The sequence below is a fragment of the Prionailurus bengalensis genome, chromosome X, assembly GCF_016509475.1.
Source record: "Prionailurus bengalensis isolate Pbe53 chromosome X, Fcat_Pben_1.1_paternal_pri, whole genome shotgun sequence".
Classification (NCBI taxonomy): Eukaryota; Metazoa; Chordata; class Mammalia; order Carnivora; family Felidae; genus Prionailurus; species Prionailurus bengalensis.
Genome location: NC_057361.1, coordinates 125,597,652 through 125,614,861, shown reverse-complemented (window position 1 = coordinate 125,614,861; position 17,210 = coordinate 125,597,652). Strand labels below are relative to the sequence as shown.

The window sequence follows — 17,210 nt, the reverse complement described above, 5'->3', positions numbered from 1 at the left end:
TTACAGGCTTTCTTATCACTGTCAAGTATACTTTCTCAGAAGTAGCAAGTTAGCTGTCATTTGGAGTACTGTGTTGGACTCTCTCTGAGATGAGGGAACTGACATTCATGACACTCTGCTTTCCCACTTTCTCTGGCCTAGATGCAGTAACTGAAGTGAAGACTGACATCTATGTAACCAGTTTTGGCCCTGTGTCGGACACTGACATGGTAAGTATAGTTCCTGCAAAGGTAAAAGTGAAAGATGATACAAAAGATCAAAGAAAAGAAATTAGGGTTTGTAGCTATGTTCTAAGGAGTAGTCTTGTCTTATGTATTCCCTATGCTCACTATCCTGCATTTGGTCAAATTCATCTTTTCCCCTGCTCTCCCCACCTATTCACATATAAAGCATATCCCCTCATCATGAATATCCTTCCGTTCTTTCCATAACACACCTATCAAAATTCAGCTTGTCTCACTAACCTCAATTAAATTTTCCTTGATGTCTCCCTTCACATTTTCCAGCACTACACACATATTAGTAGAGATAGGTCATGTGAGGAGAGCACTGCGGTGGGGACTCTCAGTCAAGCAGTCTGTAGTATCATCCAAGAAGTCTGCTCCTTGCAAACAGGCCCTATTCTCTGGGGACATGGACTGAACATGGTGATGCAAAATGTTTGGAGGAAGAGTGAAAACCACTTCTGAAAACTGATCCTTCTACAGATGTGAGCAGGGGAGAGCTTTAGAGCAGATTCAAGGAATAAGTCAGGGCATAGCAGAGCTAGTAAAGGGAGACTCATGAGCTCTCTTCAAGGACTTCTTCCATTATCCCTTGCTGCCAAAGCAAAGAATGTAGTTAGTGGAGAGTTGAGGCAGGAGACCCCATCAGGACCATCTGATCAATATCTACTAAGTGTCAGATATTTGATTGAATAATTATCATGTAAGGAAATAAATAAGCTATTATCTGCCCAGTATGCCTGGCAGTTATTAGATGCTCAATGAATTTTTGTTGAATGAGTGACTTTGTATGGCAAATAAAAATCTTAAAGTCAGAAAAAAATGTCCTAACAATATGAAATGCCCCCAAAATATAAAATGTCCAAAAATATGAAATGTCAATGTTTGCTACTTGGATTCTTTTCTATGTATCTTCCATGGGACTACTACTTAAGCAGGAGACAATCTTCTTTAGGCCTGTTGGGTAGATACAAACAGTTGTACAAGGACATGATAGAGTTTGTCTTGATAGAATGATTGAGTAGATTTGAGTAGAGAAATAAAAATATACAGGTGTTGTTTTAGAATGATTTAGCAGTCTGTATAGCATTCTAGCAGTCTGTATAGGATGAACTATAAAGTGAAAAGACTGGAGGCTGAGGGTTGGTTTAGTTATATTGATTTTACCTGGCACTTCCTTCAATTAGGCAAGGTCTACAAGTCAGTTGGAGAAGCGGGCTCATTTTCAGCAGAGGAAGTTATGAGTTGCTTGTGAGGCAAGGCCTGAACTTTATCTTTCAAGTGTGGGAAAAAAGAGGATACAGAGAAATGGCAGGCTCCTTTTGTACTCCTTAAGGGCAAGTACCAAGTCTTCATGGCTTCCCTGGCACTTAATAGAGTACTTGACACATAGGGAGAGTTCAGTAAGGGGCATGTTTGATGTATGAGGAGTGGAGGAGATGGGTCTCTCAAAGGGGCATCAGGAAAGCCTGTATGTCTAGATTGTTCCATCACAACCTATTGACTACTAATGCCCACAGCTTCAGATCCAAGCATGCATTAAAACTATTGTCAGTTGGTCATTCAACAAGTACTCCTTAGAAGGCCAACTCTGCATTAAGGAGCTCTAGGGACCCCTATATTCAGAGAACTTATAGGCCATTGGAGGTAACTAGATTCACCAGGGTATGAGCTCTCTCTTTGTATTTCTGGGAACTAGTGATGGATTAGGATTTTTACAAGAAAGTGACTGAAGCTACTCTTTGAACACATACACACTCTCACTCATGTGCCAGTATCTACAAATTCATTCAGACAAATGTACATGCACACAAGAAAATACATACAGAATAAAAATAGTCCAATCCTATCCCAGGTACTTCATGAACACATGTGTGTAAACAGATATCTAAATCCAGAGATACTACAGAAACACACATATGCAACAGCTACCCAAACCAGATACTCTCCCTGCTCCTACTGCACCCAAGCAGGCAGACATGGGTATGCAGAGGCTGGAGACATTTTAAGCAATCCAGATTTTCTATCTCTTGAAGTTTAATATTCCACTTGCTTGTTTGTTTTTCTCCCTCATGATTAAACAGAAGCAACAGAGCAGCTTTCTTGATAGGGAAGGCAGCAGAATTAGATCAAATACATTTCAGGTTATTTTTAGCTACACTTCCATCTTGTTACAAGGCAGAAATGGATATTATCTGGCTGGGAAATACATTTATGGTGTTTTTAACAATTTCTTCTTCCTGTACTAATTAGTATACTGTGGCAATTGACCCTGGGTCAGGGATGACTTTGAATGAAGCATCACAGACCTGTCTGGCTTTAGTAACTAGCTGAAGCAATAACCCAGGCTCCCCTGAGACCACAGACTGCTTGGGTAAGTAGATGAAAATTAGAGCTGGCTGGATTCTTGACTCACTTCCAGCCAAATGGAATTTTGGTCCAGAATACTTTCCTAAAGAAATAGAAACACATTTTTTTTGTTCATAAAGAGGAAAAATTATGGTGCCACTTTGAGTATTGAAACAGCATCACCCATAACCCTTTGCAGCTATTGTTCTCCTTGCTCAAACACTGTTCCCCACAGACATAGATTCTGAGTTTTACAAAAAGCTCCATGAAAGGCCATATCTCTTTTGTTAATCTCAGTACCACCAATACCTAATCAATGTTTGACACTTGGTAGACTCTCAACCATTTGTTAAATGCAAGAATAAATGACATGAAACAAATTAAATTTGAGGGGGAAATTATGACTGTTTTCCTCCACTTGACTGAGTTTGTCAAGGTAGAGAACATATCAGGTACATTTCTGTATCTCTAGCATCTAGCATAGGACCTGACACAGGTCTTTTGTAAGTGTTTATTGAGATGATATGAAACATTAGTAGCAAGCCCTGCAAACAAAGAGTAAAAGTAGCTTTTTTCGGGAGACACTATCCAGTAGCAAGACTAGTGAGTCAATAATTGATGACTCTAAGCTTTGGGCTGCTAATTTTGGTGGCTTTTCCATGTATGAACTTAAGGAGCTATGACAATAGGGAATCAGGCAGAAATGAAAACAAACAGCAGTAGATGTTTCTAAGGGAAAACTCAGAGAAAGAAAATTTATTAAAGAGTACAGGATGTAAATTGAAAACTGATTACAGTGGGAATTTTACAGGCATCACAAATGAAAGGCTTTGTTAACATTTGTAACAAATAAAGGTTGATGGTTAAAAAATACATGCTGCTTCTCAGCAGTAATACCAATCCTATACCCGTGGTCTCCCGGGAGAGAAAGAGAAAAAGGGATACAATCCCAACTTGAATTAACTAAGGCAATGTGCCCTTTCATGACTTTCTACTTTAGAAGAGTTTATACCATTTTCTCAATTGGTGTATGGGAAGATGGTGTAGTGGCAATGAGGGGAAGGCTGCAAAAGATTTAGTGAAAATACAGTTTAATTGCCACTTCTCTTTCAAATTGGGTATGTCCATTTCTTACCAGCGAGCAATGGCTCTTGGAAAGTATAAATTTTCCCTGGTCTCCCAAGATCCTTTGAATTAGAATGCAAAGAGAGTTGGATACTGGCTTAAAAATGGAATGCTATGCATATGGCCAGTGATTGGAAAAGAAAGTAGAAAGGTCACTATTGATATTTTCTAAGAGAGTAGATCTTAGGTGTTCTCAGCACACACACACACACACACACACACACACACGTGACTATGTGATGTGATGTGATAATTTGTGGTAATAACTTCACAATGTATACATGTATTAAACTATCACATTACACACTTTACAATCACATCGTACAACCTGAAGATGTACAATTTTTAGTTGACACTCATACCTCAATAAAGCTTGAAAAAAAAAAGAACTATACCAGCTGAGAAAAACTCTGGAATCTCTCCTGGTCCAAATCACTTTCTGACAAAATTTCCATTCTAACTCCCATCCTAAGGCTCCAGGTTTTGACATGTCATAGGTTCAGGGTCTTGAATTATGTATTTAATAAATATCTATCTGAATGTGCTGATAAAGATAGTGAGAAAATAAGGAGGACAAAGAGTAATAATGTTAGTAGAGTCAGAATGAGAACAACTAGGAAACAAAATGCCAGTTTTAAGTATTGTCAACTTCACTCTCTTCCCAGGAATACTTTCATTGTTTAGATACTTGCTAGGTAACAACTGCCAGCTGCCATTTGTCAACAGAGAAACTTCCTAGGGTATACAGTGGACAACAAGGTAATGATGCAAGTAGTAATATAGTAAAAGAACTAATCATATAGCCTATTGAAAAAAATTAGAGGCTTGGGAAATAAGAATTCATAAAAGATATTATAATCATAATTCTTGATAACATAAGGCATATATTTTGGTCTGACAGCTGCTTTTGAAAATCATGCAAAGTTACCGGAGTATCCAAAGACCACACAGTAAAAAAAAAGGTTGTATTGATTAAAAAGAAAGTAGAGCAGGAACCTCTTTCCCGGTGGCAGTGGGCTTGAAATTACCTGTTTCCCCCATAGCACTGGAAAAAGTGGCTATGTTCACTTCAAGCCCTCACTTACTGGCGGTCTGAGGCACAGAATTAAGGGGAGACTCTGTCTGTTTTGAAAGCCTCTTGGAGACTGTTAAAAACTGAGAACAAACTGAGGGTTGATGGGGGGTGGGAGGGAGGAGAGGGTGGGTGATGGGTATTGAGGAGGGCACCTTTTGGGATGAGCACTGGGTGTTGTATGGAAACCAATTTGTCAATAAATTTCAGAAAAAAAAATAAAAAAAATAAAAATAAAAATAAAATAAAAAAAAAATAAATAAAGTCTGTTTTGTCCGGTAAAAAAAAAAAAAAAAAAAAAAGAAAGCCTCTTGGGCTGTCCGTTTCCTCCTCTTCCATTGGATAACATATTCCCAGATGCAATATAGAAAGGAGTCCAAGTCTGTGGGGTTTTGCTTAGGAGTCCAAACCAATAATCTCCTGGGCTACTTTTATGTAAAATAGGCTAATCAGACTATCTCAAGACCTAAATGCAACTGAAAAGGGCAGGTGGATTATCATTCTTCAAAATTCAGAATGATAATAAGGCAAACAGCAAAGGGAAGACCAGATGGCCAAAATAAGGGAGGAGTGGCCTGTGAGGCAGTGACAATACCTTCACTGTAATGGTGTTGTCATCTACCTTGGGCTCAGACCCTGCTAAAGTTAAATCACTCTTGCAGGCCCTTTGTGGGAACCTGCTTTGATACACTGAACAGTGTTACAGAGTTGAAGACATTCAGGGTCTAACACCAAAGCAAAAATTCTTCCCCAAGAGGTACATGTCATCTCTGCCAAGTGTAGTACTTTTCTCAGGAGGCAGATTTGGGCTTATTATCTGGAATATTTTCTTTAAATGCCTCACAAAACAATGAAATTTATTTGTCAATTTGGAGGCCATCATTCTTGAAGAGTATGCAAGGGTTCAATTTACAAGGAAGGAATTGATTGCATTTGTAGAATGGTCAGGTCAAAATTGATTGCTTTTGGCCAAAGGTCATGGGATACTTATGGAGCAAATAATCACTATGTGATTTTCCCCAATAGTACTGACTGTACAAAAAAATATATATTAAAAATTGGAGACCCATCACCTAGCTTTTTAAAAATCTTAAACATTTTAGCATATTTTTTCTTTTTGTTTGTTTAGTTTTTTTTTTTTAATTTTATTTTTTATCTTTTAAAATTTACATCCAAATTAGTCAGCATATAGTGCAACAATGATTTTAGGAATAGATTCACTAAGCATATTTTTTCTCATAATAAAAAATCTTTAGAGATACAGATAAAGTTCCCTATGTACCTTATCCTGATCCTATTTCTCTCTCTCTCCCCCTCCTTAGAGATAATTACAATAATGAATTTTTTGGTCACTTCCAAACATACTCTAGACTTATACCTAGACTTATATAACATACAATAGCAAATATTACAATAAATAACATATAGTGGTTTTCATACTATAAATATATTTCAAACTATAAAATGCAGCAGTTTGTATATTATTTTACAACTTATTTTTTCAAGCATGTATTGGATGGTTCCCAAGTCTTCTATTCTTTTTGATGCATTTAACTCTAATTCATTTATTGTAACTGTTATAGACTTTACAATGTATGCATATTTTTATTCATACATTTGTCCAATTATATTGCCACTGTGCATTTAGGCTCTTTCCAAATTTTTGCTATTAAAAACACCAATACAACAAACATTCTTATATGTGTCTTATTGAGAATATGTTTGAGTTTGTTTCTGTAGGGTATCAACTTATAGATAAATTTTTTTATTTGTAGGGGTTTTACATTTTTAACTTCTTTCAGATAGGGCCACATTACTCTCTTGATGGGTTTTACCAATTTATAAGTCCACTGGTAGCATATGAAAGGTCCATTTCTCTGCACTTTTGCTAATACTTTCTGTTACACATTTTTTGCCATTCTGTTAGGTATGAAATCATGTCTAATTGATATTATTTGCACTTTACTGATTATCTTTGAGGGTAATCATCCTTTGCCACCACCTCTATTACCACCACAGCAAAAGTAGAAACTCCATGCTGATCCTATTTCTTCATGTTGACACTTCTGAATTGAAGTGTCCTGTGTGTGTCCTGTGTGTGAATTGATGTGTGTGTGTGTGTGTGTGTGTGTGTGTGAGAGAGAGAGAGAGAGAGAGAGAGAGATGTTTCTTAGATCACTAGTCTAACTCCAAGAAACACTGATAATTTATTTTGATTCCTAATTTAGGAAGACAGAACTCATAATATGAGAATTTCTGCAAGATTTTATAGAAAGGCCAAACAAATGATAGTGAACAGTAATAAATATGATGATAGATAGATATATAGATCTATTCTGCATTTTATTACTAGTTTTCTAAGGTATGTATGTGTGTGTTATAAATGTATTTCAAATCTTGCAACTTCTCTTTTGTCACCTATTAAGATGATTGCATGATTTTTCTCTTTAATCTCTTAATGCAGTTAGTTCCATTGATAAGATTTTCTAAATATTAGGTCATCTTTACATTTCTTGAAAGAATTAAACTTGATAATGATTTTTAAATACATCTATTGGTTTGTTTATTATTTTATTCATGATTCTTTGTATCTGTGTTCATAGGAGTTCCCAAATTAAACCACTTCTCCTTACCTTAATTGATAGTACTTTGGTTCAGGCCCCCATTGCCTCTAGCATACCCAGCTGCAAAAAGCCCCTAACTGATTCCCCTGCCTCTATTCTTGTCATACTATAATCTATTCTCTACAAGATGGTAGTAATGATATATATAAAACACACACACACACACACACACACACACACACACAATACTTTAATGGAGCCTTATGTATCCATCACCCACTTCAAAAATTAACAGTTTTTGGTAAATCTTATTTCATCTGTATTCCTACCCCTCCCCACAACTGTTCCTCTATTTTGTCTCTTTTTATTTATTAAACTTATCAGAAGTTTTCTATATTGTTATTTTCAAAGTAGCCTGTTTTGAGTTTTGTCATCGTGTGTATTATTTCTTTTTTGTTTTCTGTTTTACTGATTTTTGCATTTGTCTGCATCATTTTTTTCTTTCATCCTTCCTTCCTTCTCTCCCTCTCATCCATCCATACTTCCTTCTTTTTTTCTTATTAGAAGTTCATCGGATCCCCACCATCTATGGCCCAGACAGAAGAGCACACACACATCGTGAGCAGTGAGAGGAAGTAGAGGCAGCAGGGTGATTCCAGGGAGTCCATGGATGGTTGGAGGTGCAAGGAGAGTGGGAAATGGGCAGAGACCAGAGATGCTCCTGCCACTACTGCACCCGCCATCTTCCCCACAAATGTCAATTATCTTTTTCTTCACTTTACTTGGAGTATTCTGTGGTCCTTCTGGTTTCTTTAGGTAGATTAGTTTAGTCTTTTACTTTTTTTAAGGCTGTCTTTAAGGCTTCTTTACAGCTATCAATTTCCTTCCAAGTACCACTTGAGTGTACTAGTACAAGATTTCTTATTCTGTAAGTATTTTTTTATTGTTGTTTAGTCTTAAGTATTTTCTTTTTTTTTAGTCTTAAGTATTTTCTAATATCCTTTATGTTTTTTTCTTTGCTTCTTGAAATTTTTATAGTGAGGTTTTCAATTTTCAAATGTAAAACTTTGTTATTAATTTCTAATTTATTGCCTCATATTGAAAAAAGATGGTGTGGAGGTTATGAAATATTTCTGTGTCTTGAGATTTGCTTTATGACTTAGCATATGATCACTTATTTTTGGTAAAAAAAATTATGTTTTACTAAGTGTTAGATAGATAAAGGATATCTATCTATATATCTATATCTATATTAGCCCATCTTGTCAATTGGGTTGTTTACATATTTTAATCATGCAAATTTTTGGTCTGATTGTTCTTCCATTTTTTGAGAATCTAAGGTTTGTTACTTTCTCTTCATAATTCAATTTTTACCTTATGTATTTTGAGTCCACATTTCTTACACGTAAAAATTTAGAGTTATTATTTTTCCACTGAAGATACTTTATTTTTTAATGTAATGAGATATTTTATCCCAAAGAAAAAATGTTTATCTTACAGTCCACTCTGTCTGCACTTTATAGTTTTACCACTTTATTTTGATAGGATTTGCCCATATATATTTCTATTACTTTACTTTTAACCTGTGTTTTTATGTTTATTTAGGTGTACCCTTGTGTGTGTGTGTGTGTGTGTGTGTATGTGTGTGTGTGTGTGTATATACATATATATAGTATGTGGCTATACTGTTTATTTAACCTTAGAGTATATTGTTTCTACTATCTTATGTATTCTTTTCCCCATGTTTTTTCATGCTTTATTTTTTTCTTGTTTTCTATAGAATGAAGCATTTTCTATTTTCCTAATTGTTTTTTGCTACTATTTTGTAAGTTTTACATTTTGTTTCTAGTACATTCTTTAGTGGTTACTTTAAATGTTTACATGCATACGTGACCTAAAGTTTAATATCTTCACTCTCCTCCCAAATAATGCAATAATGCATTAACCAACATATTCCTACTCCCTCCTTCCATTAGGGTTACTTTAGTTATTTATTTTACCTAGTTTTTATAGTACTTATTATTATTTGTAGAGAGCCATTATTTGTTTACCCATAAATTTATTAATACTTGTGCTCACTATTCCTTCTTTCATCTTGCTGCAGTTTAAAAATTTTTTTAACATTTATTCCTTTTTTTGAGAGTGAGAGGGACAGAGCATGAGCAGGGAATGGGCAGAGAGAGAGGGAGACACAGAATCAGAAGCAGGCTCCAGGCTCCAAGCTGTCAGCACAGAGCCTGATGTGGGGCTTGAACTCACAGGCGGCGAGATCATGACTTCACCTGAAGTTGGACACTTAACCGACTGAGCCACCCAAGCACCCCTTTCTTGCTGCTGGTTTAATTTTCAGCTACATAAAAAACTCATTTTAGTAGTTCTTTTCATGAGGATTCATTCAATCTTTTATTTGTAAAAAAATATTTATACTTTCGGAAGCTCTTTGGTAGAAAGGGGTGCAAGATGGTGGAGTAGGAGGACCCAAGGCTCACTCCTTCCCATGTTTACAACTAGATATCATTTGCATCCAAGCCAATAAACTAGAGAGTGATCCAAAGACTGGCAGAACAAACTCCACTAAATGTAGACAAGAAGTGCATCAGAAAAATTAGATGGGCAGAACCAGTGTGGTAGGGAGATGTCTGTAGAAGGGAGGGAACTGTGATCATGGAGAGGGGAAAGCACCAGGGAGCCCACACAGGGAAAGTGAATCCCTATAATGTCTGGTCTTAAAAACCAGGGGAGTGAATTCCATGAGTTTATATAACAGTGGGACTTAGAGCCTGGAGCCTTAAAAGTCAACTGACTCAGCACTGGGCAAGCAGGGAGGGCAAGTGAGAGCCAGGTCACTACCCTTAAAGAAACAACAGATAGAGGAAAGGCAACATAGATGTGACACCTTGCACAATTGGAAGGAGATCTGTTCATACTGATTTTGGAGTATATTGTATATTGGGGGACTTCTCTGGGAACAAAGGAGCTGGCAGGCACCTTATTCCTACCCCACTCTGCAACATAAACTTAGAGCCACTTGTGAGAAGTGGCACTGCACAGACACTTGTGACTTAACCTAGAAGTGTGCCCTACCCACGAGTTCTCCAGAGGACTGGCCCACTTCAAGCCCACTAGCCTCTGACCTGGATTTAGCACAAATTTTGTTAGTACCACACATGCCATGTGCAGCCACTGCCTCCCTGTGCTGCATCCATGAAGCCACCATGCTTGGGGGTTCTTGCCTAGAGCTACTGGCTCAGTGCAAATTTTCTTTTTTTTTTTCTTTTCTTTTTTTTTTTTAGAATATAACATTTTATTTTTTTTAAGTTTTTTTTTAACGTTTATTTATTTTTGAGACAGAGAGAGACAGAGCATGAACAGGGGAGGGGCAGAGAGAGAGGGAGACACAGAATCCGAAACAGGCTCCAGGCTCTGAGCTGTCAGCACAGAGCCCGACGCGGGGCTTGAACTCACGGACCATGAGATCATGACCTGAGCCGAAGTCAGACGCTTAACCGACTGAGCCACCCAGGTGCCCCAGTGCAAATGTTCTTAATGCCATGTGCACACCCTGCCCAGCTGCCATGTGCACAGATACCTTGTGCTCCTGGCCACCACTGATGCTGCATGCCACACCCCTGGATGTTTCTGTGCTTTGGGGGCTCAGTCTAGGACTAGTAGCTTGGTGTAAATTTTGCTAGTACCACCACCCTACCTCCAAGCTCTCCTACAGTCATGTCTCCTCAAAGCTGGCCTGCCTTGGTCTCATGAACACCACAGAGTGCAAGCAAAGCCCACAACAGGCAGAGAGTCAGTGACGAAGTCTGGGTTGAAAGGGAAACCTACTCAGACACAATAGCAGGATACAAGCAACACACATAGGAGTTCTGGTGAACAGGGGACACTGCACTGCAGAGCACTACAGAACTTCTTCATAAAGCCACCACTTTCAAAAGCAGAGGATGTTGCTGACTTTCTTAATAAACAGAAACAGACACACAGAGGTAGACAAAATGAGGAGACAGAGGAAATTGTCCCAAATGAAAGAACACAACAAAATCACAGCAAGACATCTAAGAGAAAAACTAAAATAAATAATATGCTGGATAGAGAATTTAAAGCAATGATCATAAAGATACTCATTGGACTTGAGGAAAGAGTGGAGGATATCAGTGAGACAATTCACAAAGATAAAAAATAACATATCAGAGATGAAGAACTCTAGACATGCAATTAAAAATACAATAGATGGAATACACAGTAGGCTACAGGAAGCAGAGGATCATATCAGTGACCTGGAGGATAGAGTAATGTAAATCATCAAGCTGAACAGATAAGAGACAAATACTGCGTAATGAGAATAGACTTAAGGAACTCAGTGACTCCATCAACCATAACAACACTCACATTTTAGGGATCCCAGAAGAGATAGAAAAGAGGGCAGGAAATGTATTTGAAGAAATAACAGCTGAAAACTTCCCAAATCTGGAGAGGGAAATAGAGATCCAGATTCAGGATGCAAAGAGATCCCCCAACAAATTCAACTCAAGGAAGTCCATACCAAGACACACAGCAATAAAATGACAAAAAAAAGTGATAAAGAATTTTAAAAGTTGTAAGAGAAAAGAAGATGATTACATACAAAGGAAACCCAATAAGGTGATCAGCTGATTTTTCAGCAGAAACTTTGCAGGCTAGAAGGGAATGGCAGGATATATTCGAAATGCCGAAAGGGAAAAATCTGCAGCCAAGAATATTCTATGCAACAAGGCTATCATTCAGAATAGAAGAAAAGATGAAGAGTTTCTCAGATAAACAAAATCTAAAGGAACTCATGACAGCTAAACCACCCCTACAAGAAATACTAAAGGGGACCCTTTGAAGGGAAAGAAAAGACCATAAGTAGGAGTAAGGAAAGTAGAAAACAAAAAGGCAGTAAAAATAAGTATACCCGTAAAAATCAGTCCAGGAATTAATAAAATAAAAGGATGTAAAATATGATACCAACTATTTGAAACAAGGAGGGGGAAGAGTAAAGAATGAGTTCAAAATTAAGTGAACTCATTCACTTAAGAACTAAATTTTCTTAATTTAGACTGCTATTTGCAAATGTTATATATAAAAATATAAGTGAAGTAAATGCTCCTATCTCCAATCAAAGACATAGGGTGTCAGAATGGATTAAAAAAAAAAGACCCCATCCATATGCTGCTTGCAAACACTCATTTCAGACCTAAAGACACATGCAGATTGGAAGTGAGGGGATGGAGAAACATTTGTCATGCAACTGGATGTCAAAAGAAAGCCAGAGTAGCAATATTTATTGCTAAAGAAAGTCTATAAACAGACACAAAGAAGGACAGTATAAAATAATAAAGTGGACAATCCAACACGAAGAACAATTGTAAATATTTATGTATCCAACATGTGAGCACCCAAATACATAAAACAGTTAATGATAAACATAAAGGAACTAATTGATAGTAATACAATAATGGTAGGGGACTTTAACCACACACTTACAGCAATGGACAGATCATGTAAGCAGAAAATCAACAAGGAAACAGTGGCTTTCAGTGATACACTGAACTAGGTGGATTTAACAGATATGTTCAGAACAGTCCATCATAAAACATCAGAATACACATTGTTTTCAAGTGTACGTGTACCATTCTCCAGAATAGATCACATATTAGGCCATAAAACAAGTCACAACAATTCAAAAAGAAGTAATACCATGCATCTTTTCTGACCACAATGCTATGAAACTGGAAATCAACAAGAAAAAATCTGGAAAGAGCATAAATTTATGGAGATTAAATAACATGCTACCAGACAATGAATGGGTCAACAAAGAAATCAAAGAAGAAATCAAAAAGTACATAGAAACAAATGAAAATAAAAACACAATGGTCCAACTTCCTTGGGATGCAGCAAAAACAGTCCTATGAGGGAAGTTAATAGCAATACAGGCTTACCTCAAGAAGCAAGAGATATCTCAACCTAACCTTACACCTAAAGGAACTAGATAAAGAACAAGAAACAATTGTATAACCAGCAGAAAGAAGGAAAGAATAAAAATTAGAGCATAGATAAGTGATATAGAAATTAAAATGCAATTAAATAGATCAATGAAACCAGGAGCTGGTTATTTGAAAAGATCAACAAAATTAATAAACCTCTAGCCAGACTCATCAAAAGAGAAATATTGAGAAAGAGAGAGAAAGAGAGAGAAGTACTCAAAATCAGAAATAAAAGAGGAGAAATAGCAACCAACACCACAGAAATACAAACAATTGTAAAAGAATATTATGAAAAATTATATGTCGTTAAATTGGACAATCTAGAAGAAATGGATAAATTCCTAGAAGCATAAAATCTAAAACTGAACTAGGAAGAAATAGAAAATTTTAACAGACTGATTATCATCAAGGAAATTGAATCAGTAATCAAAAAATTCCAAACAAAGGCCAGGACCAGATGGCTTCCCAGGGAAATTCTACCAAACTTTTAAAGAAGAGTTAAAATCTATTCCTCTCAATCCCCAAAAATAGAAGGGAAACTTCCAAATATGTTCCATGAGGCTAATGTCACCCTGATCCCAAAACTAGATAAAGATAGCACAAAAAAGGAAAACTACAGGCCAATATCTCTCATGAACATGGATAAAAAAAATCCTAAACAAAATATTAGCAAACAGAATCCAACAATACATTAAAAAATCATTTATTACCATCAAGTGGAATTTATTCCCAGAAGGCAGGTGATTCAGTATTTGTAAATCAGTTAATGTGATACATCATATTAAAAAAGAAATTTGTACATTAATGTGATACATCATAGTAATAGAAGAAATTTGTCATCAATGTGATATATCATGTTAATAAAAGAAAGGGTAAAAACTACATGATTATTTCAAAAGACACAAAAAGCATTTCACAAAGTACAACATCCATTCATGATAAAAGCCCTCAACAAAGTAGGTTGAGAGGGACTATACCTCAGTAAAATAAAGGCCACGTATGAAAAACCCACGGTCAATATCATATTCAATGGGAAAAAACTGAGAGCATTTCCCTTAAAGTCAAGAACAAGACAAAGATGTCCACCCTCAGCACTTTTATTTAACATAGTACTGGAAGTCCTAGCCACAGCAATTAGACAACAAAAAGAAATAAAATAGTATCAAATCGGTAAGGAAGAAGTAAAATTTTCAGTATTTGCATATGACATGATACTATGTGTAGAAAACCCTAAAGACTCCACCAAAAAACTATTAGAACTTATTAATGATTTCAGTAAAGCCACAGGATACAAAAATCAATGTGCAGGAACCTGTTGCATTTGTATATACTAATAATGAAACAGTAAGAAAACAATCCCATTGGGATACCTGTGTGGCTCAGTTGGTTAAGTGTCCAACTCTTGGTGTTGGCTTGGATCATGATCTCACAGTTCATGAGTTCGAGCCCTGTGTTGGGCTCTGCATGGACGGAGCAGGGCCTGCTTGCGATCCTGTCTCTCCCTCTCTCTACCCCACCCCCACTTGTGCTCATTTGCTCTCTCTCTAAAAATAAATAAACTTAAAAAAAAGAGAACAATCCCATTTACAATCACATCCCAAATAGTAAGATATCTAAGAACAAACCTACCCAAAGAGGTGAAAGGCATGTACTCTGAACACTATAAAACATTGATGCAAGAAATTGAAGACGAAGAAATGGAAAGACATTCTATTCCAATGGATTGGAAGAACAAATATTGTTAAAAGGTCTATATTAGCCAAAACAATCTACATATTTAATGCAGTCCCTATAAAATTACCAACAACATTTTCCACAGAACTAGAACAAACAATCCTAACATTTATATGGAACCACAAAGACACTGATAGCTAAAGCAATTTTGATAAAGAGAAGCAAAACAGGAGGTATCACAATTCCAGATTTAAAGTTATATTACAAAGCTGTAGTAATCAAAACAGTATGGTAATGGCACAGAAATAGACACATAGATTAATTCAGCAGAGTATAAGACCCAAAAGTAAACACACAATGTTATGGTCAACTAATCAACAAAGGAGGCAAGAATATCGATTGGGAAAAAGTCTTTTCAACAAATGGTGTTGGGAAGACTGGACAGTACCATGCAAAAGAATGAAATTGAACACTTTGTTACACCATACAAAAAAAAAAAAAACTCAAAATGGATTAAAGACCTAAATGTGAGACCTGAAATCATAAAAATTCTAGAAGAGACCTCAAGTAGTAATGTCTGAGACATGAACCATAGCAACATTTTTCTAGATATATCTCCTGAGGCAAGGGAATAGTCCTGTACTATTGGCACAACATAGAAATAAAAATCTTTTGCACAGCAAATGAAACGACCAACAAAAGTAAAAGGCAACCTACTGAATGGGAGAAGGTATTTGCAAAGGACATATCCAAAAAGGGTTAAAAATAGAATTACCCTATGACCCAGCAATTGCACTACTAGGCATTTATCCAAAGGATACAAAAATACTGATTCAAAGGGGTACATGCACCCCAATGTTTATAGCAGAATTATCAGCAATAGCTAAATTATGGAAAGAGTCCAAATGTCTGTTGACTGATGAATGGATAAAGAAGATGTGGCATACACACACACACACACACACACACACAAAATGGAATATTAGTGATCAAAATAAATGTCACCTTGCCATTTGCAACAACATGGGTGGAACTAGGGTGTATTATGCTATGTGAAATAAGTTAAATACAAATACCATATGATTTTACTCATGAGCAATTCAAGATGCAAAAAAAGATGAAAATAGGGAAGGAAAGGGAAGGAAAAATAAAATACGATAAAAACAGAGGGAAGCAAACCATAAAAGACTGTTAACTATAGAAAACAAACTGAGGGTTGCTGGAGGGGAGATGGGTGGGGGATGGGATAAATTGGGTGATGGACATTAAGGACATCACTTGTTGGGATGAACACTGGGTATTATATGTAAGTGATGAATCACTAAATTCTCCTAAAATCAATACTACACCGTATGTTAACTAACTTGAATTTAAATAAAATCTTGGAAGGGAAAAAAAAGGGTTAGTACCCAAAATATATAAACAACTGGCACAACTCAACACCAAACAAAACCCCAAATAATCCAATTAAAAAATGGGCTGAAGATATGAACAGACATTTCTCCAAAGAAGACATACAGATGGCTAAAAGACACATGAAAAGATGTTCATTATCACTTAAAATCAGGGAAATGCAAATCAAAACTACAATGACATGTTAGTTCATACCTGCTAGAATGTCTAAAATCAAAAACATAAGAAACAACAAGTATTGGTGAGGATGTGGAGTAAAAGGAATCCTACTGCACTGTTGGTCAGAATGCAAACTGATGCAGTCACTATGGAAAGCAGTATGGAAGTTCATCAAAAAGTTAAAAATACAACTATCCTATGATCCAGTAATCAATCACACTTCTGGATTTTCTCCCCAAAATGCAAAAAAATATATTTATTTGAAAGGAAACATGTTTATAGCAGCATTATTTACAATAGCCAAATTATGGAAGCAGCCCAAGTATCCATTGATAGGTGAATGGATAAGGAAGATGTGGTATATTTACACAATGGAATATTACTCAGCTATAAAACAGAATGAGGTCTTGCCATTTGCAATGACATTGATGGAGCTAGAGAGTATAAAGCTAAGCAAAATAAGTCAGGGACAAATAGCATATGATCTCATTCATATGTGTAATTTAAGAAACAAAACAAAGCAGTAAAGTGAAAGAGAGAGAGAGAGAGAGAGAGAGAGAGAAACAAAAAAACCAGGCTCTTAATTATAGAGAAGAAACTGATGACTACCTGAGGG

The 17,210-nt window shown here is 36.3% G+C and overlaps 1 protein-coding gene across 1 annotated transcript in view; it reads left to right on the top strand.

Moving 5' to 3' along the window:
• GABRA3 (gamma-aminobutyric acid type A receptor subunit alpha3) overlaps positions 1–17,210 on the top strand; it is a 380,473-nt gene that overhangs the window by 239,844 nt on the left and 123,419 nt on the right. The window contains exon 4 of the mRNA XM_043571691.1: positions 142–209. Within this exon, the coding sequence (XP_043427626.1) occupies positions 142–209 (68 nt within the window). The remainder of the gene's footprint in view (positions 1–141; positions 210–17,210) is intronic.